General features: G+C 40.6%; 2 protein-coding genes across 3 annotated transcripts in view; one reads left to right on the top strand and one right to left on the bottom strand.

The window, feature by feature from the left end:
• lama5 (laminin, alpha 5) overlaps nucleotides 1-10,929 on the top strand; it is an 85,096-nt gene extending 74,167 nt beyond the window's left edge. The window contains exons 59-80 of the mRNA XM_076097090.1: nucleotides 659-841; nucleotides 948-1,090; nucleotides 1,172-1,351; nucleotides 2,133-2,272; nucleotides 3,070-3,229; nucleotides 3,784-3,917; nucleotides 4,107-4,272; nucleotides 4,846-4,980; nucleotides 5,167-5,318; nucleotides 5,964-6,096; nucleotides 6,220-6,363; nucleotides 6,548-6,678; nucleotides 6,853-7,020; nucleotides 7,820-7,952; nucleotides 8,069-8,223; nucleotides 8,550-8,742; nucleotides 8,914-9,051; nucleotides 9,399-9,558; nucleotides 9,664-9,794; nucleotides 9,938-10,031; nucleotides 10,119-10,238; nucleotides 10,781-10,929. Coding sequence (XP_075953205.1) covers nucleotides 659-841; nucleotides 948-1,090; nucleotides 1,172-1,351; nucleotides 2,133-2,272; nucleotides 3,070-3,229; nucleotides 3,784-3,917; nucleotides 4,107-4,272; nucleotides 4,846-4,980; nucleotides 5,167-5,318; nucleotides 5,964-6,096; nucleotides 6,220-6,363; nucleotides 6,548-6,678; nucleotides 6,853-7,020; nucleotides 7,820-7,952; nucleotides 8,069-8,223; nucleotides 8,550-8,742; nucleotides 8,914-9,051; nucleotides 9,399-9,558; nucleotides 9,664-9,794; nucleotides 9,938-10,031; nucleotides 10,119-10,238; nucleotides 10,781-10,929 — 3,242 coding nt within the window. The remainder of the gene's footprint in view (nucleotides 1-658; nucleotides 842-947; nucleotides 1,091-1,171; nucleotides 1,352-2,132; nucleotides 2,273-3,069; nucleotides 3,230-3,783; nucleotides 3,918-4,106; nucleotides 4,273-4,845; nucleotides 4,981-5,166; nucleotides 5,319-5,963; nucleotides 6,097-6,219; nucleotides 6,364-6,547; nucleotides 6,679-6,852; nucleotides 7,021-7,819; nucleotides 7,953-8,068; nucleotides 8,224-8,549; nucleotides 8,743-8,913; nucleotides 9,052-9,398; nucleotides 9,559-9,663; nucleotides 9,795-9,937; nucleotides 10,032-10,118; nucleotides 10,239-10,780) is intronic.
• Nucleotides 10,930-12,865: 1,936 nt separating this feature from the next.
• adrm1 (ADRM1 26S proteasome ubiquitin receptor) lies at nucleotides 12,866-18,117 on the bottom strand. 2 transcript variants are annotated; one of them, XM_076097086.1, is made up of 10 exons: nucleotides 17,964-18,117; nucleotides 16,878-17,118; nucleotides 16,097-16,213; nucleotides 15,363-15,573; nucleotides 14,852-14,933; nucleotides 14,633-14,769; nucleotides 14,389-14,523; nucleotides 13,847-14,004; nucleotides 13,462-13,564; nucleotides 12,866-13,340 (listed from the first exon to the last, which is right to left on the bottom strand). In XM_076097086.1, the coding sequence occupies exons 2-10, from the start codon at nucleotides 17,085-17,087 to the stop codon at nucleotides 13,252-13,254; spliced, it is 1,242 nt and encodes a 413-aa protein (XP_075953201.1). In that variant the 5' UTR covers nucleotides 17,088-17,118; nucleotides 17,964-18,117; the 3' UTR covers nucleotides 12,866-13,251. The 2 variants fall into 2 exon arrangements, with proteins under 2 accessions (XP_075953201.1, XP_075953202.1); XM_076097087.1 differs by having other exon boundaries at nucleotides 14,852-14,930.
• Between the last annotated feature and the right edge of the window lie 6,949 nt (nucleotides 18,118-25,066).

The raw sequence follows: 25,066 nt of genomic DNA, 5'->3' as shown, positions 1-25,066 counted from the left end.
ACCTCCTCTTTATGTAGTGCTGCAAGACATTTAGCAGGTGGTTTATTTTCTGTAGATGCACAGCTCAAACATAGAAGGGCCTGAGCCATTCGCAGCACGACAGGCAGGTACCAGCGTCTACCAGGTGGCAAGTAAACGCCTAGCAACACAACTATAACACACACACACACACACACACACAAATTTCATTACATTGAATTCGCAGACACTTTTGTTTAAAGTATCTTAGAATCAGGGCATTCAAACTCAAGAGGCGCAAGCGTTAGATATTATTAAAACTAGAGAAGCAACCCACCCTAAGAAATAGCTATAAGCTTGTTTAGAGAGTTATAGTAAAAATGTTGATGACTTCTTTTAGGACATACCAAATTTAAAATTTAAAATCAACTTAAATGTGACACAAAAATATTATAATTATAATATTATATAATATAATTTCAGTGTTCTCTTTTTTATTTAATTTTTTAGAACTACAACAAAAGAGCTCTTATCAGGTTCATAAGTTGTGAATACTGTAATAAATCTACACAACGAATAATTTAATAATGTCTTTAAACATGTGGTACAAATCCTCCATGCATAGAAAGTGGATTCGCCTTATCCATCTCTATGATTTAAAAAAAATACACTCCCCTCCTTCTTTCTCTGCGCTGAACAGATGCGAGTCAAGAGATCGACGAGGCAAAGCAAGCAGCGGATCTGGCGAACACCACGGCCACACAAGTCAACGATGCCTTGCGTCCCATTAAAGAGCAGCTGGACAAATGGCAGCAGACATACGGAGACGCTAACGCCACCAATGATGACATCAACAGCGCCCTGATGGAGGCCAACAAGACTGGTAGGATCTTGTTGACGTGTGTGACGTAACGCCAGAGAAGCTTCCTTAAAAAAAAAAAAAAATGTATTTCAGTAACTGGTTTCTTTATGCAAATCTCTCTCTAAAGTGCACGCACTGGGTGAGACTATTCCTCTGCTAATGAAGAAGCTGGATAAACTGCAGAATCACTCCGTACAGATGCCAAACATCTCTGAGAACATCAGCCGCATCCGACAGCTTATACAGCAGGCGCGCAACGCTGCCAGCAAGGTACACACTCACTCACTCACACACACTCTGACGTTGGAATTGAAAAGCCTGTAATTTCCTCATCCTCTTGCATCCATCCAGGTGGGCGTGTCGGTGAAGTTTAACGGGTCGTCCGGTGTTCAGGTCCGTACTCCTCGTAACCTGGCCGACCTGGCTGCCTACACCTCCCTGAAGTTCTACATCACTCTGCCCGAGGCGGCGCGAGCCAGGCGGCAGGACAACAGCGACAAACAGTTCGTCTTCTACCTCGGCAACAAGGATGTAAGCACCCCAGAAACACAGAAGCTCATTATGCTTTGTGGAGGGTTTTTTTGTTTGTTATTTTAGATGTAGTTCAGCCGTAGCAATGTCTGCTTCTGCTCCAGTATGATTTAACTAGATGGCATTCGGCTTATGGTCCTCAAAGTGCCAAAAAAGTGCATTTGAAAAACTCAAAAGCAATGTCTCTTCCAGAGCCAGTTGCTCAAGATAATCCACAGACCTTGTTGTAAGCAGTTTCATGTTGGAACTATTATTTCTCTACCGAACTGAACCTGCCAGCCGTATCACCGTGCAGAAGGAAGTGTGCATTTACACTCCATACTGCTAGCTTACCTAGCACCACCGAGCTACCAAACATTACAGCTCAGCCGAGGAGGATGCTATTATCTCCCTGTCAAAGCCTCTCGTCCATGAGTAAATGCATGCTTCCCTCTGCGCAGTGATATGGGTGGCGGCTGTAGTTTGGTGGAAAGAAAATAGTTCCTACATGAAATCAATATAGATTGATAAATAGCACTACAGGTATGAGGAAAAATTTGGAATTTGGGATTTTGGGGTGAACTGTCTCTAAAAGGATCCGTGTACCACTCTGAACATTACATTTCATTCATTTGATTGGCACAGTACCAGTATGGCATCGATCAATACGTTCCTGAGTTTATTCTTTGCTTAGTGATTATTGAGAGAGTGTTTCTAGGAGTTGTAGTCCAGTAAGCAGATATCCTTGGCAAGGACAGTATGGGTTTCTTGTAGTTCATTCCTGTCTATTTCATATTTGTAGTCAACTAAGGAGTACCTGGGCATGGTGTTGGTGGGAAAGAAACTGCGCTGGTACTTCAATGTTGGAGGAGAAACTGCTGAGGTGCTGATGGATGAAGACGTCAAGGCTAACGGAAACTTCAATAGCATAGTGCTAGAGAGGTAAGACACACCATGAAATATGTGCATACATGATGACATGATTGATTTTTACTTGAGAAGATTTTCCCATATTGAGGTGATTTTATTATTTTTTTATTCCAACTTTGTAAACTATAATCATTGAAAAATACAAATAAATGTAACAAATTGGTGTCTTGTACCTGGATATTGTAAGCAAGTCGCTATAGAACGGAAAGGGAGAAACAGACAGCAGTACCAGCATAGGAGAAAAGTAATGTACTGCTGTGGATGGGGGCAACTGCAAAACAGTTTAAGTGTAGGCTATATTTCTAATGTTTTCACTGTTTAACCTTGCTGTCAGACAGCCCTTTCCGACAGGCAACTGAAGCCATTATCTACAGGAGTTGCTAGTCTACTGCTACCTTGATCGGTTAGTTTGTTTGTGTTATTGTGTGACTTTGGTGAATCCAAACTAACCCTTTAAAACACCAAAGTCACACATTAACACAAAAAAGTAACCAGTCGAGACAGGAGTATAGATAACCCCATTTAAAAAAAATCACAACTATCCCTTTAACCTGCTTTTATCACTGTACAGAAAGTTGATATTTCATTTTCAGGAAAGACTGCCATTCCACATCCTAGTGGAATGGCAGTGATGTGTTGCTGTTTTATAACAGTTGAAATTATAAAATGTTCTTTTTAAGTGTCCAGAGTTTCTCGAAACGTTGTTTCAGAAAAAAATGTAATCAGTATGCAAGTTAAAATATTGACTCTTGATGAAACATATCAGCTGTCTCTTGTCTTTATCTATTTGTCTGTCTGGTTGAATGCAGGATCCTACAGTACGGTCAAATGTCCATGTCTTCAGAAGCCTCTGAGGGGGACCAAACAGTCACCAAAGCCTACGTGGAGGCTAGAGGAGATCAGGGGCTGCTCAACCTCCTGACCGACAACACTGTCTTCTATGTGGGAGGATATCCAAGTACTTTTAAAGTGAGTACATGGTGGAAAGCCTTCATACGATAGTGGCTCCACCATTGCATTGCAGTCATGGCCTATGAGAGCATCCACATTTTTATTACAATGTTATGACAATAACAATGCATAGAAATAATTAGTGGATGTTTTATCATGTAGTTACAAACAAAAAGTAATATTATTAATAAAAAAATACTGCAACTAAGCTGTTATTCTAAATATTAATCTTTATTCAGAGAGCACTTTCTTGAAAACCCAAGTTAAAAAGTGCTTCACAGAAGGCAGAAGATTTAAATTGACAAATTATGAAATCATCGGATTGTATGATGAACGGATAAAACCAATTCCATTAATGTAAGATAAAGGAAAGGGATATTTAAAAGAGATAAAGAAAGAACAAAAAAACAATTCAAAGAACATAAACTTAAATCAAATCAGGAAAAGCTCTGTCTTTTATAAAGACATTTAAAAGATGTTATAGATATAGGTTTATGACTCTGCTTTACATTTGAATTATATGTATTAGTATATACTAGTTATTTTATCTTTATTCTCTTTTTGTTTTTTAGCCGCCCTCTCCGCTCGCTTTGCCTAACTTTAAGGGCTGTATCGAGTTAGATACGCTCAACGAGGAAGTGCTCAGTCTGTATAACTTTGAAAACATCTTCCAACTCAACACCACAGCGGAGAAACCTTATGGCAGGTCAGTGCACAAGTTGTCATTTAATTCATATAATCAAAACCATGGTGGGTAAATAACCTCCAGTATATGTTTATAAGACAATATCTTTCATGTTGTCTTTTCTATATATATTTTCTTTACTTTTAGCTAAACTCACTTTCATATTTTCCATTTGTCTACTTCTCTGTGACTCATTATGGATTAAAAAAGGTCCAAGCCGGTGCTGACTCAGGCCTGGGTGAACGACGCGACGTACTTTGACGGTACCGGCTTTGCTGAGATCACCTTTACTGATGAATCTACTCGCATGCAGCGCTTTGAACAGGAAGTCAAACTGCTCTCACACAACGGAATACTGATCCTGCTGCACAAGGAGGTAAAGACTTCACTCATTCATTTATATATTCATTCATTCAGTATTCTCTCAAGGAAGCCAAATCGTTGTTCTGTCTTACTTTCTCTTTCGTAAATGTACTATTGCTCAATAATTAAGCACTTTTTATCTGATTTATCATAAAATCGGTAGTTAGTATTGATGTTTTTATTGTTTTGCATTCATTGTCAATGCTTTTTGTCAGAGCCTGAATTGGCCGGCTGATATTAATATATCACAGATACAAGAGATTGCCTGAAATGAATTAAGATTAAATAATTAAAAAAGTGTCATTATTGCTGTAAATATCAGCCAATAAGTTACAAAAATATGCAGTACAGAAATACACATGAGAGAGCAAGTTTGTTTTTCTTTGTAGTGTCCTGCTCAGTGCACATCTTGTTGAAATTTAAGGGATCCTTAAAGATATTTTGGCTGATAGTTATCCAATTTTTTGAAACTCTTAGATATCTACATCAGTGAGTATCGGCTTCAAACGTCTAGTATTGGTTGGGTTCTAATCATTACTATACTGGCTATATGGCTCAATGTTTTCTCCACGAATTTCTCCATCAGAGTCAGTTCCTGTGTCTGGCGGTACTTCAGGGCAGACTGAAGGTTTTCTATGACTTCAGTGGTGCTCTGATGGAGCTCGAGCCCAAAGAACCTTCATCTGAATTCCTGATGATCAGTGACGCCGACCCCAAAGCTGTAAGTCTACCATGTCTCTCTGTCTTTGTCTTTCCCATGTCTATAACACATTGTTACTATTTTCTAATACTATATATTACTTGTTAAAAATGGAAGATGTTAATTCACAGCTGGAATAAAAATGGTTTTCATTTTCAAGTGTTATAGTCTTTGTTGATGTGTGGCGGGTTGTTTTTAATTGTATAGCTGGAGATCATCATCCTGCGCTCAACCTCGAACCGTATTGTGGTGAGGAACAACCGTGTTGGCCTCTACACACAACAGTTCAATGAGAGCATCCCCCCGTTCAGTAGCAACTACTACCTCGGAGGAGTACCAGAGCACATGATGCCTGAGAAGTGAGTAGTACACACACATTATTAATGGATGGATTGCCATGGATTTTGTTGCAGATATTCATATCCCCTACAGGATGAATTTGAATAACTTTGACGATCCTTTAAATTTCCCTCTAGTGCAATCATGAGTTCAACTTTTCTACTTATAAGCAAATACCTGCAAAACTAATGGCATTCCCATCGGCCTCAGCTGTACTTTTTGTTTTCATGCCAATTAATAAATGGATGCAATTTGAGAGGCCAAAATTAGTAACAGCCACACCTTGTTTTTACCTGCTCTTAAGTCATAAACACAGGAGGGGAAACTATTTTCAGATCAGCCCTTTTTTTTTTTTTTTTTTTTTTTTTAGTTTATTTTTATTTTAATGAAAAAAAGCCCCTTGAGGCAAATTTGTAATTTCTTATAGTGGGCTTAATAAACAAAATTGGCTTGCCTTGACTTACATTCATCGCTCCCTGTCTGCTGTATCATGGAGGTTTGCTATCATGTTAGCTGTAACATTTATACAAGCCCATAATGTAACTTTTTCAGCTTGTTGAGAAATGCTTCTGCCCCCAAATTGCCTAAAAATACAGCTTTACTTTAGTTTGTTAAAGAACTCTGCCTCCGTCAGGCTGTTTCATTCCGTCTCTGTCTCTTTTCAGGTTGAAGACTCTGTTTCCAAATCAAGGCTCTGTGAAGGGCTGTTTCAGGAACGTGAAGGCCCAGAACTCCCACATCGACTTGAAGAGGATGAAGAGCTCCGGACTCAGTTTCGGCTGCAACAGTGACCTGCTGGTAAGAAAACGCTGAACCACCATTCAGCTTGTATAAAGAGGAGTACATTTAATCGCATTAAATTGTATATTTAGAACTGATACAGCATGTCTTGACCTGCTGTGTGTGTGTGTGTTCATGTAGGTGGCTCGGGAGGCTCATTTCTCCAGTCAGAGCTACCTGGGCTTGGCTCTACCCAACATTCCCAGCCTCAGAAATAACTTCTACTCCAGCTTCGGCTTCAGGACTGAGCAGAAGGAGGGACTCATGTTCTACCACCATGATCAGGTCTGACGAGTAACCCACCTCCTCCTGTTTCCTCTGTCTTTATTTACAGCTATCTTAAATCAGTCAATACGTTTTAAAAGAATCGTCCATGATGTTTGTCTTTCTCCTGCATTGGTCTCTTGGACTTTTAAGTGTCATCTTCTTACATGTTGTGTTCTGACCTGTGGCTGTTGTGTGTGTAAAGGACGGAGTGTGTCAGGTGTTTTTGAATGGGGGCCATGTTGTAGTGAGAGCTGGCAACAGTGAGATTAAGACGCAGAAGACGTACAACGATGACAACAGCCACTACATTGCTTTCTACAACAACATCAATGGGTAGGCTGGCTGTGCAATCCTGTAAAAGTCCACATAAAGCTCTCAGTTGTCTTTTTGTTCCAAATGTCAACATGAAGCCATCAAACTTTGGTACAAATTTAGTTGTAAAAAATTTAACAAAAAGCATGCATTGTTGACACTGTGATGAGTGTTTGATTGCTCACCCTGCTCCAGGATGCGTCTGTACATGGACGACGTGCTGGAGAAAGCAAATGAGGGCATCCGGCTGAACAGCAGAGGACGTAGTGTGACGACCACAGAGGGAAGCACCTTCCTGGGAGGAATGCCCGACCAAAGCGTCACCAGTCTCACCGGATGTATCAGCAATGTTTTCATCAAGAGGTGAGAAGTAATGGAAGGATTAGCAACACAGCTCAGTCAAAAACTTTGATATCATGTCATCAAACAAGGTGAAATCATCTTTTTAATGACAGCGTTATTATCTGCATTCCTACATTCAAACTATTGATAGAAATCTCCGTATTCAGAATATATTAATGTTTTAAAGGCACAATGGTTGTTTTTTACTGAAAAACAATGTATAGACTGATACAACAGTAATACCTCTCAATCATCGGTTATGACCCACTAGAAGTGTGTGGCAGTGTCAATATCTGTGCTTGTATTTTCTTATTTTGCTGTGTTCTGTACGTTTCTGGCCGTCAACCTCTATAAACACGTAGCGACCAGGTGCCAGATGGTATGCACATATCCAAGAGGAGGTTTCGAAAAATGGAGGACAAAGTGCCAAAGAAAAAATGAATACATAAATAAAGCACGGCGGAGTCAAATCTGGGGTTGGCTGAGCACCGTAACCCTCGTTGAGCCGGGGACGTAGAGCCAACTTTGAATGTTAAAAACCAAGGAAGAGGAAGGATTGCTGTTCTAACAACCTTTGACTCCTTGATAAGTCTGCTGTAACATAAGATTCAGTTCCATAATTGTACTTGATTTGAATATATGTTTGTAATTTTTGTTTTACAAGAAATCTTTTAACCACTTTTCTTCTATCTAGCAAGTAGCTTTTCTTTAATTGTAACTGCTAACATGTTGACTGTGTCCTACATGATAAATGATCACTATACATACGTATATTGTAATTCAGCTTTGTCTATAATATATGTGTGTCTCTTGTCTGCAGTGAAAAGAGTTCTCAGATGGTGTTGAACCTGCTGAAAGTGAAAGAAAACGTCAACGTTCCTCTCAGCTGTCCTGCTGCCAAAAAGCCTCAGCAGATCGTCGCTGCCCAGCCCAAACACAGCAACAAACCCAAGGTACACACACACGCAAACAGCCAATTCTGCTTTTCCCGCAAAATAAAATCAGACCCTAACTGAACCTCTGTGCCCAGTAATAAACACAAAATAAATGTAAACTCTCTCCCCTACAGGGAAAGCACAAGAAGCCATCCGGGTCTCGCAGCCGTAACACCAGGGAGTCCTGTCAGGGGGAGATGTCAGACCAGGAGGCCGGAGCGACGCACTTCAGCGGCTCCACACACAGCTACCAGAGATACGACTCTCTGCCCAGCTCACCCAGCTCAATGTGAGTGTGAACACACTGTAGATTAAGTGTCCACCCTGTTGGGAAAACTCATCCCTCGAGACAACAAAACACAAGACAAAGTTAGTGACTAGCTGGTGAATAAAGTGGAACATTTTAGCAGATAAGGAACCACATATGTTTCTCTGAATATGGTGGAGCCCAAACCAGAGCTAAAAAGAGTAATTATTGGACGTGCATTCATCACGTAAATACAAGGCTGTTTGCTGACATGCAAGTAACAGCACTTACAACAATGTTAATAATACAAGTTAATATTTAATCATGTCTCTCTCTCTCTCTCTCTCTCTCTCTCTCTCTCTCTGCAGGCCTCACATCTCCATGGCGGTGAGGATCAACTCCTCTGATGGCTTGGTGCTGTACACGGCTGGCGGGCAGCGTGGCGCAGCCGTGATGTCACTCAGCGTGTCAGACGGCCACCTGTTGCTTTTGTTGGACGGAGGAAAGAGGAAGGTCAGCCTGCGAAGCCGCAAGAAGTACAACGACAACCAATGGCACACGGTGAGGTTAAAAGCAGGGTCATGTGACTAGTTCTACCCAGGAAGTGAATTTGAATCTATTTGACAAGTTTTCATCTCACAATTTAAGTCTGTCAGGTTTGCATCATATCACCCAGACAGCCTGTGTCTGATTCACCTGAATATCTCACCTGCTCTGTCTTTGTCACCTCAGGTGTTTATAAAGCGCGAAGGAGAGAAGATCAGCCTAATAGTGGACGGTATCAGCGCTCAGTCTAAGAGAATGCCTGGAGGAGACAGGACTCGTCTCGCTGGGCCTTTATATATTGGAGGAGTCCCGCCCTCACTGACGGTAAAGCATCCAGACTACAAATTACACACACAAGAGTCGGCTACATGGCTGGATGTGATATATCAGTACCAGAGATAAATACTTTTTGAAGTGGGGTTGTATGAGGTACTGAAATAAGTACAGAATAATGGAGGAATTCTAAATTAATGCGGTAAATAAAACTAAAATAGAATAGAAGAAACATTAAAGACAAAATTACAAGGCAAAAGTGACAGTGGGGATGAGTAATATCTGAATGTGAGATACTGTTATCTCACACACCGACTCCAAGACAGGAAAGCACCTTCATCACACATCTATTCTTCATGACTTGTTTTCCATCTGTGTTGTTTTCTTATAAACTTCAGGCTCCAGGCTCCGGTGGCTTCGTCGGTTGTGTCAGGGACCTGACGCTAAACGAAGCCCGTGCAGAAAGCCCCGCTCACAGTCAGGGGACGGTGCCCTGCTTCCAGAGCCCTCTGCAGCCAGGAGCGTATTTCTCTGGCCAGGGAGGACACATGGCAATAGGTTCTTATTGTCACTCTTCTTCTGTGTTTTAAAAAATTTCGGTCACGATGCATCTTCTTGTTTGGGTCATGATGTGTCCTGACGTAAGGCTCTTTCTCCATGCAGATGAGTCCTTAGTTCTAGGTCGGGATCTGGAAATCAAGTTGGAGGTTCGGCCCGTATTGGACTCTGGCCTGCTGTTGCATGCTGGGACATCACCTGACCAACGCCTGAGTTTGGTCCTCAGACGGGGAGAGGTGAGACGACACCAGGGAGGGTTTTAACAACAGCTGGATACTATTTGTATTGAGTTGTAAAAGAAATGCAAGAAAACAAAAGAAGAGAATAATAATTTTTGAACTGAACTAAATTGTGTGTGTGTGTGTGTGTGTGTGTGTAGGTGACTGTTTCATTAACCAGCGGCAAAGGTGAATTCTCTACCTCCTTTACTCCTGAGGAACCTCTATGTAATGGGCGCTGGCACACAATCACAGGTGATTTTACAACAACAAGTTATTTGTCACTGTGTTGTTGCCCTGTTGTAACGCTGAGATAAAGATGTGTCGTCTCTGCGTCTCCAGTGGTGAAGAAGAACAATGCCCTGGAGCTCCACGTTGATGCAGCCAGTGAGCACAGCGCCGGCCCCAAACAGAGCCGCTCTGCAGGGTCCAAAAAGACCGTCTACCTTGGAGGGGTACCCGGTGAGTACAAATTCACCCTGGTTTTCTTTTTCTTTCTTTTGTTGCACAATGCCTGATCCTGTTTCATTATGTCTTATGGTGAAAATGAAAGTAGTTTTCCACAAAGAACCACCATCTGAGATCATTTATATTAATATATTGCATTTTTCCATAACATTGTAATACTTTCTTGCTCTAGACTTTATTAAACCCAAGGGGAATGTATCTCCACATCACTGTACATCTCAGACAACAATACATACAACATCACAATAGTAACGGCATACATTCTTGTGATAGTACGTACTTTCTCTCTATGGCGGTTTTCTTTTATATTGCAACTATTATGTTTTTTGAGTTACTTTAAACTAACTCAACAGTTATATCTCCAGAATTCATATGGTAATTATGTAAATTTCCCACAAATGTGTAATAGGATAAAATGATGAAGTGATGACATTTTGGACAGACGGATGTAAACTGCAACATGATTGGTTGGCGGAGGCATGCGGCCGCGAGGCGGTAATGCTAGATTTCTGTTGAACATGTTGTTTGTCCACCAGATGGCGTCACAGTTCCTGGTCTACCTGCAGGCCTGCCAGTCTTCCACGGCTGCATCCGCCAAGCGACGATCAACCGCAGACCTGCCATGTTGTCCAAACCACTCGCTGTGCACGGAGCTGTGGGGACGCAGGGCTGCCCACACATGTAAACCCAACACACACACAATCTTATCCTCACATTCCCCAACTGCAAATTACTGGTGGTGGGTGTCATGTTACTGTAGCTAATTTAAAATATATATTAATATTTATTTTCTATTTTCAGAAAAATGTATATTTTATATTTTACAGTTTGTTTGTTGCAATATTACTGGTTTGTTTTTGTGCTACAGGGTGCTATGACGTCTGTCTGCGCATAGAGATGCACTGATACAAGACATCAAATATCAACTCTAAAATCAAAAGCCAATTCTAAAATGTGTAGTTTACTGTCAATGAAGGCAACACTGCTTTCTCTTTCTTGCTTTAGGAAGCAAATGGTATTGTGTCAATCGTCCAAACTAATTTCCTGAATCTGCATTATATATTGAAGTAAATGATGCATACAGCCGTGTATCGTGCATCTCTAGCAGAGAATGTTAAGAATACCTACTGAGTCGGTACACTGTGAACACTGATGTATGAGCAACGTCCTCAGTCAGCGCAGATGGGCAATGTCACCTGGAACTGGACATTTGGGAATAACGGGCGTCTCAGTGACACAAAGATGAATACATTTATCACATAACACCAAGAAAGGTTCAGTATTAACCAGTGGTTTAATGTAACTAAGTACATTCACGCACTGTACTTAGTAATACTTTGAGGTACTTGTACTTTACTTCAGTATTTCCATATTATGATAATTCAGGTTTTCAAGTTGGAGGTGGGCTTCTCTCCAAACATTTTCAGGGGAGGCTCAGTGAATGGAAATGAAACAAATACATTAGGGCCGGGTTGCACCAACAAGGATTAATTAATCTACAATCAGTACTAAAAACTAGGTTTAAAATGAGTAAATTCAATCATTAAGAGCATTACATTACTCATGTCGGCAAAATTATGGCCACATAATAAAAATGAAAAAACGGGACACAGAAAAGGTAAGAAAGAAAGAAAATAGGCTGCCTGTTTAGCTCCATAACAGTTTACTTGCATATGTATATTGTATCTGGATTAATATTACTACTACATTTATGTATATTAGTAAAACACTGACAGGGATCAATTTACTCCACAATCAGTACTGTTACTTTAAGTCCATTTTGATAATACGTAATACTAAGGTTTTGAATGCATTATGTTTACTTGTAGATGAATAGTTTTACTGTGTGGTATTAGTACTTCTTCCACCACTGGTATTTACATAGAAACACAGAAAAAAGAGATTAGAACAGGTCAGTCATTGGCTGTTCCAGTGTAGTTTGAACATGTTGCTCGTGTTTAATGGCCTTAAAGTTCTTTTCTCTTCTACATTAAGGTTTCAAAGTAAAAACTTAACTATCATTAAGGTAGAGGTTCACTTCCTTCTCCTCCTCACACATAATCTCTTTTCTCGTTCTATCAACGTTGGTGATAATGCTGCGTTCAAGTCATGTTGGGGTTACTGTAATAACCAGTTTCCGACTTGTGAATGGTGTTCATTTCAATATCCAAACTATAACTGACAGATTTATTTTCTGAAAGGTCCAATGTATCTGACTTTGGCCATTTTTCAGTTGTTCAGGGTAATAACACCGACATGTAAGGAATATAGTGAGTGCTATATTCACAGTATGTGAAAGCCTTACAGGGCATGAACGTGGGATTAATTCCTGTATGAAGAGAACTAATCATCCCATCTGCCAGCTCGTGTCCAGGTTCAGGCTACATTTCCCATCGCTATTCCGTCATAAATGTAAACATTTACCAAACATGAGTGTGTGAAACTTGTATGTAATATAACCACTTTTTAAAGAATATCTCACAGAAAGAATAAGCTGTCCCTCCCCGCCACTCCCAGACCCCATGTTTGTAAATGTATTTTTAAATAAAGTCGTTTTTAAAATACAAATTACACTTTTCAGTGTTTCTTTCCTATCTGCAAAAGATGCGCCTTGAGGTCAGTTGTTTTGGATGTCAAACATTTCTTTATTATCGAGAGTGAATCAAAAGAAAGCCCGACTCGGCACTTACTCCGGCTCTGACAGTTTAAACTGTAACAACAGAAGGAAAACAAAAATCTAACTTTGGGCTCAATCTCCTTTTATTTCATAAACTGACTCTCTCCTTTCAGAGTAAAATAAATTGTCAATAGAACAAAACAGAGCTGTTGATAAAGACAGTAGTCACAGGGAAAACTGGCCTAACTTGCATGTGTTAAACTGTGGCTTTCACACTGACTGAGGAGCAGAGTGTTGCCTTTGGTATAGAAAGGTGTAAGACAACCTGAAATGGGAGATAGGTACAGGAAAATTAATCTCAGATTTAACGGAGGCGTGGCGGTGTGAGGTCTAATCCAGACTCATGTCTTCGTCGTCCTCTTTCTTCTCTTTGGAGTCTCCTTTACTGTCCTGCATGGCTTTGGCAAACGCCTCCACATCTGACAGGAAAACCAAATACATATGAATAAATAACCAAAGAAAGAGGTGTATTTAAGGAAGAAAAAAATAACATTAAATGGAACAACATATGTTCCAAGTCTGATATTGCATGCGTCTCACCTCCTCGGTTGGCGGCGTCCACAGCTTCAGCCGGCAGACCAAACTGATTCATGAGAGGGCCGAGCTGCCCGGAGGCCAAGGCACTGCTGAACATACTCATCGACTGAAGGGGGGAGGAAACAGTCACTGTCAAGCTGCAGCAATTAAACCTACTTAAAGTGCTCTATCCACACCTAATTAGCTAAAAATCAGGTGCATTGAGTCAATCGGGTGCTTGTGATCACACTATTTAGCAAATCAGATGTGGTTGCGAGGTCTTCAGTGCATTAGATTCTCAATAAAAATATCACATTTCCATAAATCTGTTCAGTAAAAGATTTTTCTCTCTTCCACATGAATGTCTTAACCAGAATTTATTTGGAGTTACTTTGTGTTTATCCGTTACCTGTTGGAACTGAGGCGAGTTGATTGTGTTCTGGATCTCATCAGCGCTCTGCAGTAAACTTTCTCCACTGGGGAGGAAGGGCAGCAGCCTCTGCTGGACCTCAGCATTGGTCAGGATGGGAGCCATCATCTCTGGGGTGCAAACGCTTGCCAAGTCCACTAGAGAACAGGAGAGGAGCCCCATCAGCCATTCATTTTATTCTCTGGTGTTGGCTTCTTTACTCCGTCTCCTTCACTTAGCCGATGACGTTATTCAGATTGACTAAGCAGTCCTAAATCTGTCACCATACCAAGAACCCACATTCAATCATCTGTTACTCATTGTGGTGTAACAGACTGTAGTTTCATTTATCCATGATCTGTACCATCATAGTGTGTAGTAAAGTTTTACTGCCAATCTTCAGTAAAAATATATAAATCGGCATTAATGCCTTCTAGTCGTTATATTTGCTCCCTTTTTTCTGCTGATCAGATCCGTGACTCAAACCCATGAAATGATCTGAACCGTGAGTTTTGTGGTCCGTTGCATCCCTAGTCACTCACCTGCTGCTCCCTGAGCAGCCGACGTTGCGGGGACGTTCATGGTGGCGAGGATGTTTTGGAGGTCACTGAGCTGGATGGGCTGGTGGGAGCCAGGGCTTCCAACAGAGGCTGGAGCCAGTGGGGTCTGAGCAGCGGCTGCAAATGTGACAGAGTAACTACAAGTTGTTTTTTTCCTCTTCGTTAAAAGTGTGATTCTTAATTGGCAGAGAACTGACGCATAATGACGGTACTGCACTTGATGTACCTGGTGTGGAAGGAGCAACACTAGTAGGGGAGACCGCTGTGGCAGCAGGAGTCACCGGGGTGGTGGTGGCCTGAGAGGAACTCAGTCTGGGGGCTGTGCCTGATGACGGAGTGGCGGCTGCTGACTGGCTACGAGAGCTAAGAAGGAATCATTCATAATAATGTAAATATTCAGAGGTAATTCATCATATTGTGTTCTACATCTTGTGTTCCGTCTTACCTGGATGAGGAGCTGCTTGTGGCAGGTCCTGCACTGCCCAGCAAGTTGGCAAGTCCTGGTCCTGCTAGAGCTCCCAAACCTCCTTAGACAAACATGAACAAATCAAAAAAGGGTCCAAATTGATGTCCGATTCTTATTTAAAACAAATACACCAGCTGTAAGCTTCACCTAACTTTGTGTTGACTTAAAATAATTATGTAAGAAAGGGAGTAAAAGGAATGACAAATGTATATACTACTACTACAATACGTTGTTTCTTTTATTAACGTCACTGTTTAACTACTACAGGACATTTTAGCTTATAATCATGTTTGATGAAATATTTTAATTTGTCTCAAGAGTTACTGTACTTGTGAGTCTTTACATTCTCCGGACTTTTTAATATGTGACCAGATTTCTTTGTCACCATGTTTATGGTGGTTGGCTGAAGACTTCCCTCGCTCAACAGATTCATGAGTCTCTGCTGTGGTTGAGTGTCAAGATTTATAAATACCTAAGAAATGCTACTCACCCAGTCCTCCCAATCCAGTTGGTCCAATCAGCTGCATCAGCTGGTTGTGGCTCATATTTCCCAGCAGGTTTTGCAGGCCTCCCTCTCCTCCGAGTGCAGAGAGCTCGTGGCCGCTGCCGCTTCCGCTTCCTGCCGCTCCGGGAATGGGAGGGTTGTTCAGGTACTCATTCACCTTACGACAGTACTCATCATCTTTGTCGGTCTTTGGCTCCTGATGGAAATGAGGCAAGCAGGAATTCCTCAAAATTAAAAGTTGAATTCTCCACAGACCAAATGAACAGGCTCCGATCTATCCAAGTCATTCCTATGTGATGACACAAGGCAGATTTGACAACACCGAAAAGATAAAATAAAAGACACTGAATTCATACTAATTGTGCTTTAGTCGATCTGTTTCATAAGTGGCTTTATTCTACAAACACATTGCTGAAAACGAATGGACAAAATCTGTCTCAACTGTTTTGAAAAAAATATATAAAAAGGTACAAAAACAAATCCATAAAAATGTGTGGCTGCCTGACAAATCTACTGATTACAGCCATGCACATCCATTCATCATGAGTGTAATTATCTCTCTTCTCTGCTCCTCAGTCTTATTGCCTCCCACTTCATTTTTCCCTCTATTGAACATCCATCTGCCTGCACACAAATGGACATAGACATCATACAGTCACAAAAGACAGTCCCCATTTCTCCTCCCTTTAGAAAGAAGATGATGGGCCTCTTCCTCTCACCTGCATCCAGAAGAACAGTCTCTTGGATCCGGCCTTGAACTTCAGCACAAAGACACGTCCGGTGGTGCACTGGCTCACCTTCTTGAATTCACAGTCATCGGGGAAGATGATCAGGTCCTGGAACAGGAAAGCCACAACATAAGACATTCAGGAGAGAGAGAGGCGGAAAAAAACGCTGAGGTTGCTCTGCCACAACAAATCATCATTAACCGATTACTGAAAGGGAAAACAAAGGCAATAGCATCATAGCACCACTCTGGAATAAAGACACAGTCACCTTGCTTGCTCTGTTGAAGCCCAGCTAAATACGGATTCAATGTGTAAGCATTGCTTGTATGAAAAATGCTTCTATGTACAAATACAGAATGAATAGAAAAGGGCAAAATGACAAAATGAGACTCTTTTTTTCCATTGCAGGAATGCTTTAAGAAATCTTAAACAATATTTATGTTATGTGTTTAAAAAATGTTTTAACTACAAACATTGATATATTTAACTCAAACAAATGTTTTGTGTTTTTTGCCTAAATACAAAAAAGTCCCAAGTCGGACCCAACCAGAACCACAGTGGCCCACGTCAGCTCTTCAAACCCCAAAAATGTTACTTTGCTCGAACTAAGAAATACGGCCTTGTTGTCTGATTGAAAATTATAATTTGTTCAAATGTATGCACTGTAGTCTAAACAATAGTTTCAAAATCGGCGGGGGTCATAGAAACTCGTTTTGTTGACAACTAGAAAATATTACATCAGAGTAACAGTAAGTAGTTTAAAGTTACTCACATCATCAACATTTCCAGTGGTCCTATCCTTCCAGCAGAAGTGAATCAGGGAGTCGTCAGACTGCTGGACGTATGCAGTGCCCTTGCGTTTGTCCGGTGTCACGACGTTGCCCTTCAAGGTCATTTTCCCAGCACGAAACTCCACCAAGTACTTGCTGGAGCTTCCCCTAGAGCCGCTCACCAAGCTTGGAAAGAGAGCACCTGACGACATCTTTAGATCTCTTTGTAAACAAGCCTGAATACTGGAGGAAAAGAGAAGAGGGTCAGGTTTGCAAGACCATAGTTTACATACATTTCACTGCAGCATGATTATTACTGGTATGAGTAACAAAACTAAGAAAAGGAGGAGACATAAATTAGTATTTTGTGTCTGTGTGGAACCATTTTTATTGTACATAATTTCCTATATTTGTGGACAGGGACAGAAATTGAATTTAATAAATTACTCTTTTACCTCCGAGTCATAGAAAAACCTAGTTCACACACACCATATTTAGCATGGACATGTAAGACATCCATGATTGTGCAAGTTGGACAAAAAATAAATCTCAGGTTTCATACTTGTAGTTATAATATTTTTACTACAACCTAAATACTAGGTACTAACGTAATTTATATTTTGGTGCTACTTTTTGACAATCTGAATGCAGGACTTTAGACTTTAACGTTACTCGTAACAGTTTACACTGAGTATATTGCTACTTTTATTGAAGTAGACTGTGACGTTAGGTTATAGATTGACATTTATTTCGTATAGTATAACACTTTAAACTTGATATTTGACCGTAAAAATAGTGTTGTGGTATAATCCAAAAGTTTCAGGAGTTTTGAGCAGTTCGTTTGGGCCATATATACTTTTCTTAGCGAAGCTAACAAAAGTAGCAGCTAGCCAGCTGACGCTAGCTTTGTCATGCCGGAAGTCAATGCTAACGTTAGCCCGTGACTTGGCTAAACCCACGAAAAGGCCAAGTAACTAACTATTTATCTAACGAGCAAAAGTCATTAACCATTTTTAAATAACAGCCAACTTTGTACAGGAGCAGCTATATGTGAAACTGGTGTTTAGAAATGGATCGTGTTTAAATACCTGAAGTTGTGTAGGCAGAGTTCATAAACTTTTTCTTCTTTACGTGGCTTAGCTCGCTACTAGCAAAGATGCTCTGACGTTCTCTGTTACTAATAAGGATTCTGACTTCCTGGTATGTCGTGAGCGCGCCTACCATCACCGCGAACGAGCTTTTGGAAAAGAGGGCGGGGTTTCAACGCGTGAACCGCTCCACTCAGCCAGGATTGACAGCTCCTTCCTTCCTAGTGTAGCCATTAGCTCTGTGGCTGTTCTACCAGCGGTTTGAATGGTTTAGCGGCAGAAAGCAAAGCAAAACTGGGATGCGAGTATTATAAAAATATAGTGTTAACGTTACGCTTAATTTAAAGATAAACAGAAGCCACTCTAAAACAAGGTAAGAAACGCACACAGTTAGCCAAGTGGGCTAACACAAGTCAGCTTTGCTGCCCTTGGATTAGTTAGCGAGCTAGCGTTAAGTGCTAGCTGGGTTATCCAAACCAGGCGTATCACCCAGTGCATGCTAGGCTAACCAACATGGATGCTGTGAGTGTTCCTTTGATGCCTAGAGATTATCCGCTTTAACCGCGGGTCGACCGTTATTTTCTAGTTCGGTTGACAGTCACGAATCTAGAGCCGCTACATACGTTACAGTATGTGAGGGCAGGCAGACGCTGGTTGGATTCTGATCGTTTTATATCGATTATTGCGACACATTTGACGTTAGTCAGTCTTGAGGATAAACCCGGATTTGTAGTCTGTTGCAAGTGATCTCTAATGTGTTTGTGACCTGTCTTTGGTAGTTAGTGTCAGAGAGACAGGTGCAACTGAATAGCATGTCAACAAAAATAGCCAAGCTATCTAAGAATTGATAGTTAAGTAGTCTAAATTACTCCCTTTGTATTGCTCTTAACGGGACAGTACCTATTGCTAAAATGGCTGGAGTGGAGCTGCTGTCCTTCACACTCTCGTTGTCACTAGATCACTTGTATCCTCTACCATATATAATATTATATAATGTTATATCTATATAACATTGTATGTCCTCGTGATGTATATGTGGAGTGGCAGGTGGTCTCAAAAACTGTCTCACTGCGTGGGTGTGTGTGAGAGCCCGCAGCATGTATGTTTATGGCAGAAGATGTACAAATGTAATCATGAAGTCTGGTCAGCCACTTTGGTTCTGTTATTAACTGCAATTGTAATCTTGTTAATTATACAGCAACCAGGTCCTGCAGTATAAGTCATGGTGATGTGTGTGTTTTTAGCAGGTATTACATAAATGTATTCACATTTTCTCTCCCAACTGTGATTCTGAGGACTTGCACTTAAAGTCTGTTATTCATTTTTGTCAGGAACGATCAAAATATATTGCATTTGTCTCCATTTTGAATTTTAGGTTACTTTGTTGTGTGTTTGGCAGATTTTAGTGGAACAATCCATTGTGGTGGTGTTGCTGTAAATGTACTAGTTATATCTGTGCAGTGTTACTTACTTCCAGCGTATGACTGCTTGTGGATTGGTCTTTAATTTTTTGATGATTTCTTCTGGGAGCGTGTCACTTAATATAACTGTCAAACCAGCAGGAGGATAAAAGTAGGATGTAAAAACAAAACCACAGGCATTAGCATGGAGTCTAAATCAGGACAATAGTGCTGAAGATACAGTACAGTCATTGGGCAACTAAAAAGCAATTTGTCCATTTTCAGATACTATGAACAGCACTGTAATTAAGATAGCTTTCGGTGATAAAAATGTTCTGCTGGACATTTCTTGTACGAATCTCTGTTGTCTCACACAATAGTTTCTATTACTGAAAATAACGTGTAATTGATGAATGCTCCAATCAGTACTTGGAATCAGTTGCATAACTTATTGAAGTACTGATACTTTAGGTTGTCCTGGCAAAATGATAATGGTCTGGGTGATCTCTTGATATTGTATGGTTGCCTATTGGAATTAATCACTAAAGTGTATATAATAACTAAGTGGGTTAAGGAAAAGGAACAGTTTGATTTGCTCATTTTACTGTAATGCAGCCTTTAAACCAGGAAAAGACACTCGTGATGTTACAATAACCAAAATCTAAGACAATATCGAGTCTCATATCACAATACTTGTATAATATCAATATACTTCCCATGTTATTACTTAAAACAACCTGTTTGTCCTTGTATTTTATTAAGACTCTTTCAACATTACTGGATATTGTCATCACAACAAAAAGTATGTATCTGTAGTGGAGAACCTTTACGCGAATGCCCGAGTATACAATCTCACAATGGCTATCCTTGTCCAGATACTGTAAGCCTTTTTAGAGAATGACATTATCGTGGTCAGTGCATTTCCAGCCACACAGGAAGAAAGTATTTAATCAGTCATTGTAGTTCAGCATGGGGCCACTCTGAATTCAGAGGAGGGACTAGTTACAACCTGTTCAAATGTTTGATGGTTTCATTCATTAAGTGCTTAAAGTATTTTATGATGGTGAATGATTACATCAGTATGAGCTCCGCCACCATTGATCATCAGTGACTCATAAAAAGGCCAGTTCTGTCAAACAAGGCTACACCTAGATAACAAACCAACAGTAGGTCAGAGAGGGAGATCATCACTGCAGCTACACTGGGAACCAAAATGTGGATCAGTTCACTGGTAATTTGCAACTAACAATTATTTTAGTTATCGATTGATCTGCTGTTTATTCTTTTCAATTGATTGGTTAATTAGTTTATAATATGTCAGAAAATAGTGTAAAAGGGTTAGTTGACTTGCATTTCATTGGCAACACTCCAGTCTTCCGACCACTGGAAGCGATGTGCACTTCATGTGAACATTCACCCATTCAAACACACAGCCATACACTGATAGCCAGTGCGGCCATGCAAGGTGCCACATGCTCATCAGGATCTAAACTAATGTTCATTCGCGCATTCAGACCATTAGCACTTTCCTGGGTCGAGACCTTTGAATCAGCCCACTCCACTGAGTTTGAGTCAACTGATTTGTCTGGAATTGTGACATAAACCAGTGTTTTTTCGATTAAATAGTAAATGACCAATAAGCGCAGTCGGGGGGGAAATGATTAGCCAATCAGTGCTAAGGGCCAGGACTCAATCCTTTGTCAAGCCACTGACGAGCGTTGTCAGCTGTGCTCCAGAACAGAGGAGTAATAATAACAACAATGGAAACCGTTACAGACGTTCTCTTTTTAACTCACTCTGCTCTTAAAACGCCCGCTCAAAGAATGTTGTCATGGGATTTGATCCTCTGTAAATGTGTTGGTCTCAAGTGATTGGTTAGCAAAAATCTAATCTCCCACGGAAATTAGATTAGATTAAAGTGGAGGTAATATCAAAATTAAGATGTATCGGTGTTGCCTGACATCAGGCACCGATGGCACAGCTTTCGGTGTTTTACGGGGACATTCCAACATGGAGACTGGAAAATCCGGGGATCGAACCGCCAATAATTCTATTAGTGGATGAACCTATCTAGCTCCTGAGCCACATCACACTTTCCCAGGGACCATAGTGACATCTTCATGCCTTCAGCCTCACATTTAAGAAGCTTTTTGCTTACATCACCCCAACAATGGGTACATTTTACAAAATAGAAACTTGTTTCTGGTCCATGTTTGATAAGGATTTACCTAATTTATTGAGCCATTTCTTAACTCGAGTAACTCGGATTGGCTTTGTGGTGCAGTGTGACAGTTTCTTGTCAGAGTGTCGCTGCTGTGACCCTTGAAAACCTAAAATTATCCCCCAGCTGGGAATCCTACTTTGGTGATATTTGTATCCCCACATAGAAGGCTGACAGGGTTCGTATTCAGTCTCTGACATTTGATACAAAAGAGTATTAGACGAGCTAATGCATGAACCGAGCTTTACAGAACCACTTGATTCATTCATTAGCATTTTCTTATGCAGTTAATGAGAGACCAGCCCAGTTAATATTTTTATTGTACAGTGAAATGCTCCCTTGCTGTTATCTTTCAGTTGTTGTTGTGTGTTTTTAAGCAGCATTTCATACTGTCCAAATGTAAAATACCTGCTTTAACATCACTTATTGGTGCAGCAATGAGTCTTAAAACCTGGAAATTAGTTAGCATTTTGCACTTTTAGTTCTCTCTTCTGTAAGTCTAACTGGGTTTTTGGTTAGAAACACAAGCTCAGGAGATTTTAATGTTTTGTTCTACGACATAAATTAAGTGAGTTAATACCTTATTTTTAAATTAAGCTCTATTTTTAAATTATTTAAATGATATCCAGCTAGACAGCGTTTTCAAGTCACTTACTCCCAATAATAGGAATTCACCACAACTTGTCGTGTTTTTTTAATCACAATCTTCCCACCCCGACATGTATACTATAGGTTTGTTTGACCAGCCATTCATTGCTGGTTTCCTTCTACTTGAGCCCACGGACCCGTTGAGCTAAACAAGGCCAATCTCGCTTTCAATTTACGTCACACTGCATGAAGAGACACAATAAACTGACTGTAAAGTAATCAGAAACAGTAAATAATCAAAATAGTAAATCTCCCCCTGTAGTTTAAACTTTTACAGGTGTATAAAACACTCCTTTTTTAAAAGGGAAACGGTGGCTGCTGAAGGTCTCGGGTCATGTCAGAGAGTCTTGGCATGATGACCGTGTCCTAGACAGGATGGTGTAACAGTCCTGTGATCACAAGTCACATGAGGCTGTCAAATATTCACTTTCCTTTTTCTTGCGACTTCACACTTTGTCTCTTTCTCACCCTGAACCAAACCCTTCTCTCAGTCACTCCATCTCTGTGTCCCTGACACATCCGTCTCCACCCTCCACCTCTGTCATTCCCCTCTTAACTTTGACTGGGATTCAACATCAGATTTGCTCTGGTGGATCATGGGTGTTTCTCTATAAAGTACTAACTTCCTGAATAGTGTGAAAAACAAAACTGCAATGTGAGAGTTTCACAGCAAACGTGTTAATTATGTTAAAACACAATCTTTCTTGGGACTTTATGGAACATACTTATGTTAGCTCCACAGATTTTTATGTAGAAACCCAACATTTTAGAAATGTATATCTCCTTCCAACCTCTCTGGGTAACGAGTATCACTGTCACACAACGTTTAACCGTGACAGCTCCAAATCCACAAAACCAGCCTGACAATCTAAAACGATTGCATGAGAGTCTATGGAGCAAAGCTGGATAGTTGTCAGACCCTGGTCGGAGCTGGCCGATGCTACGCTATGATTGACCAGTCCGTGTTGCAGGACTTAGTGAACAGTCAATTGCTTTGCTACAACAGATTGAAAAAAATGGTCTAATATTTCACATTTGTTGATGTAAACATTCCAAATGTAATGTTGAAAGCATTCTATTGAAGTTATATGAGGCGAGCAAGTCCAACAACAAAACTACTACTTGGTTATGTTTCGGCTACAGAAGTACTTTGTTCACACAGGACTCAGACAGCAGTCTCATGGGGTAAAGCCTTGTGGTTTTGGTCCCATCCACCACACTGACCTCCTCTCTATTCAGACTTCTGCTTACTCATATGAAACTTATTTCACTTCACTTATTTAGTCCAAAACAAAAGAAGTTTCCCTGCAGTTTGCCTCTCGTCATCTACCCTATGTTGTTAGCTAGCATACACATAGGTCATGAAAACGATTAGACTAGGGAGGCTGTAAAATGTCTTTTACACCTTCACAAGGATTATTTCTTACTAATGATAATGGTTTCATCTCCAATTAATGTAGGTCGTCTCAATAGAAATATTGCTGTAAGCCCTCCTGAATATATGTAAGTATCATCTGTTTAATAGATGCTCTATTACAATCAAATGTGTGTAGAATACTACCGGCTTGGCACCAATGGAGGTTCTGTTGACGTCACAACCTTCTTTTATATATTCCTTGTTGCAGTCAAGGAATAAATGTACACGTTCCTTGATTGCAGTGTATGTGGATGACTTCAGCTGACGGGCAGTTCATGGACCGAAGCTGTTGCCTTGCAATTCAGCTCTGTTGGAACGCTCTGTACAAAGTGTATGTGCATACACAGTGTACCTTAGCACAGTCAGTACTTTAATGGTTACTCATTGAGAAAGCTCAAGCACAAATGCTGACAGACAACCGATTGGACATTAGCTAATGAATTGGATTCGCCCTTTTTGCATCACAGCATCCCGGGGCCAAGGCGTAGAGACTGATGGGAAAGCAGTCTGTGGAGTGATGTGTGTCTATAAATTTGTATAAATGTATCTATTTTACTATCAAAGGGGTGGATGAGCGCTGGCTGTCATTGTTCTCCTAATAAGTAGCAACGGTAACTTAATTTGCAGTTTGCTTTGAAGATGCTTTGTTACTGAACGAAGAGGCTTCTTCAGTTGATTACCAAACAGCAGGTGCCTTTAACAGTACATATGGATATGTCCTTATCTTCATAGAGAAATCAAAGCCAAATTATACACAACTCTCTGTATTTTGGGCTTAGTCCCTGTCATCATGTGGTATGTTTCTACTCCTAACAAACCACATAACAGTTGGAAAAGGGTGGAGATTCCACGCGTACATATTCGTCTTGTCAACATAGTCTTCAGTCATGTTCATGACTATTGAAGAAATATCAGTTTGTATTTCTCTAAGCTGACATATGACAACCCGTGCAGATGCTTTTAATCTCTTTTCACACTTGTTACAATTTTTGGGACAATTCTTCCGACAATTCTTCCTTCTCCACTTCCTTTGGCTCTGGCACAGGAACTTCTGGGAAGAAGACGTTCCTGTGTCTCACATAAAGCTCTGAGGGGCTCAGTACTTTTTCCAGCTGCGAGGTGGACATTGATTTGAAATGTCATTGTTCTCACATGGGCAGAGAACCAAAAAAATAGTTTTCAAATCCTTTTTAGTTTCACGTACAATGCATCAGTGGTTAGTTTCCTGTCCTGTGTGCATGTGTGTGGCAGCTGTGTTTACTGTGTCAGTCGTAGCGTTGAGGTTTCATTACCATCTATTGATTTTCGGCGTGTGTGTGTTTGTAACCTGATCTCAATGAATAAGCTGCAACAATCACTGCCTGCCTGTCTGTTTGTCTCTGTGTTGTTGTTTTCATTTTACTATTCTAATAGCGCT

This window comes from Anarhichas minor, unplaced genomic scaffold, assembly GCF_050575085.1.
Source record: "Anarhichas minor isolate MPS153535 unplaced genomic scaffold, ASM5057508v1 ptg000003l, whole genome shotgun sequence".
Lineage (NCBI taxonomy): Eukaryota > Metazoa > Chordata > Actinopteri > Perciformes > Anarhichadidae > Anarhichas > Anarhichas minor.
The sequence above is the reverse complement of the archived record's forward strand: the minus strand, read 5'-3'. Positions and strand labels throughout refer to the sequence as shown.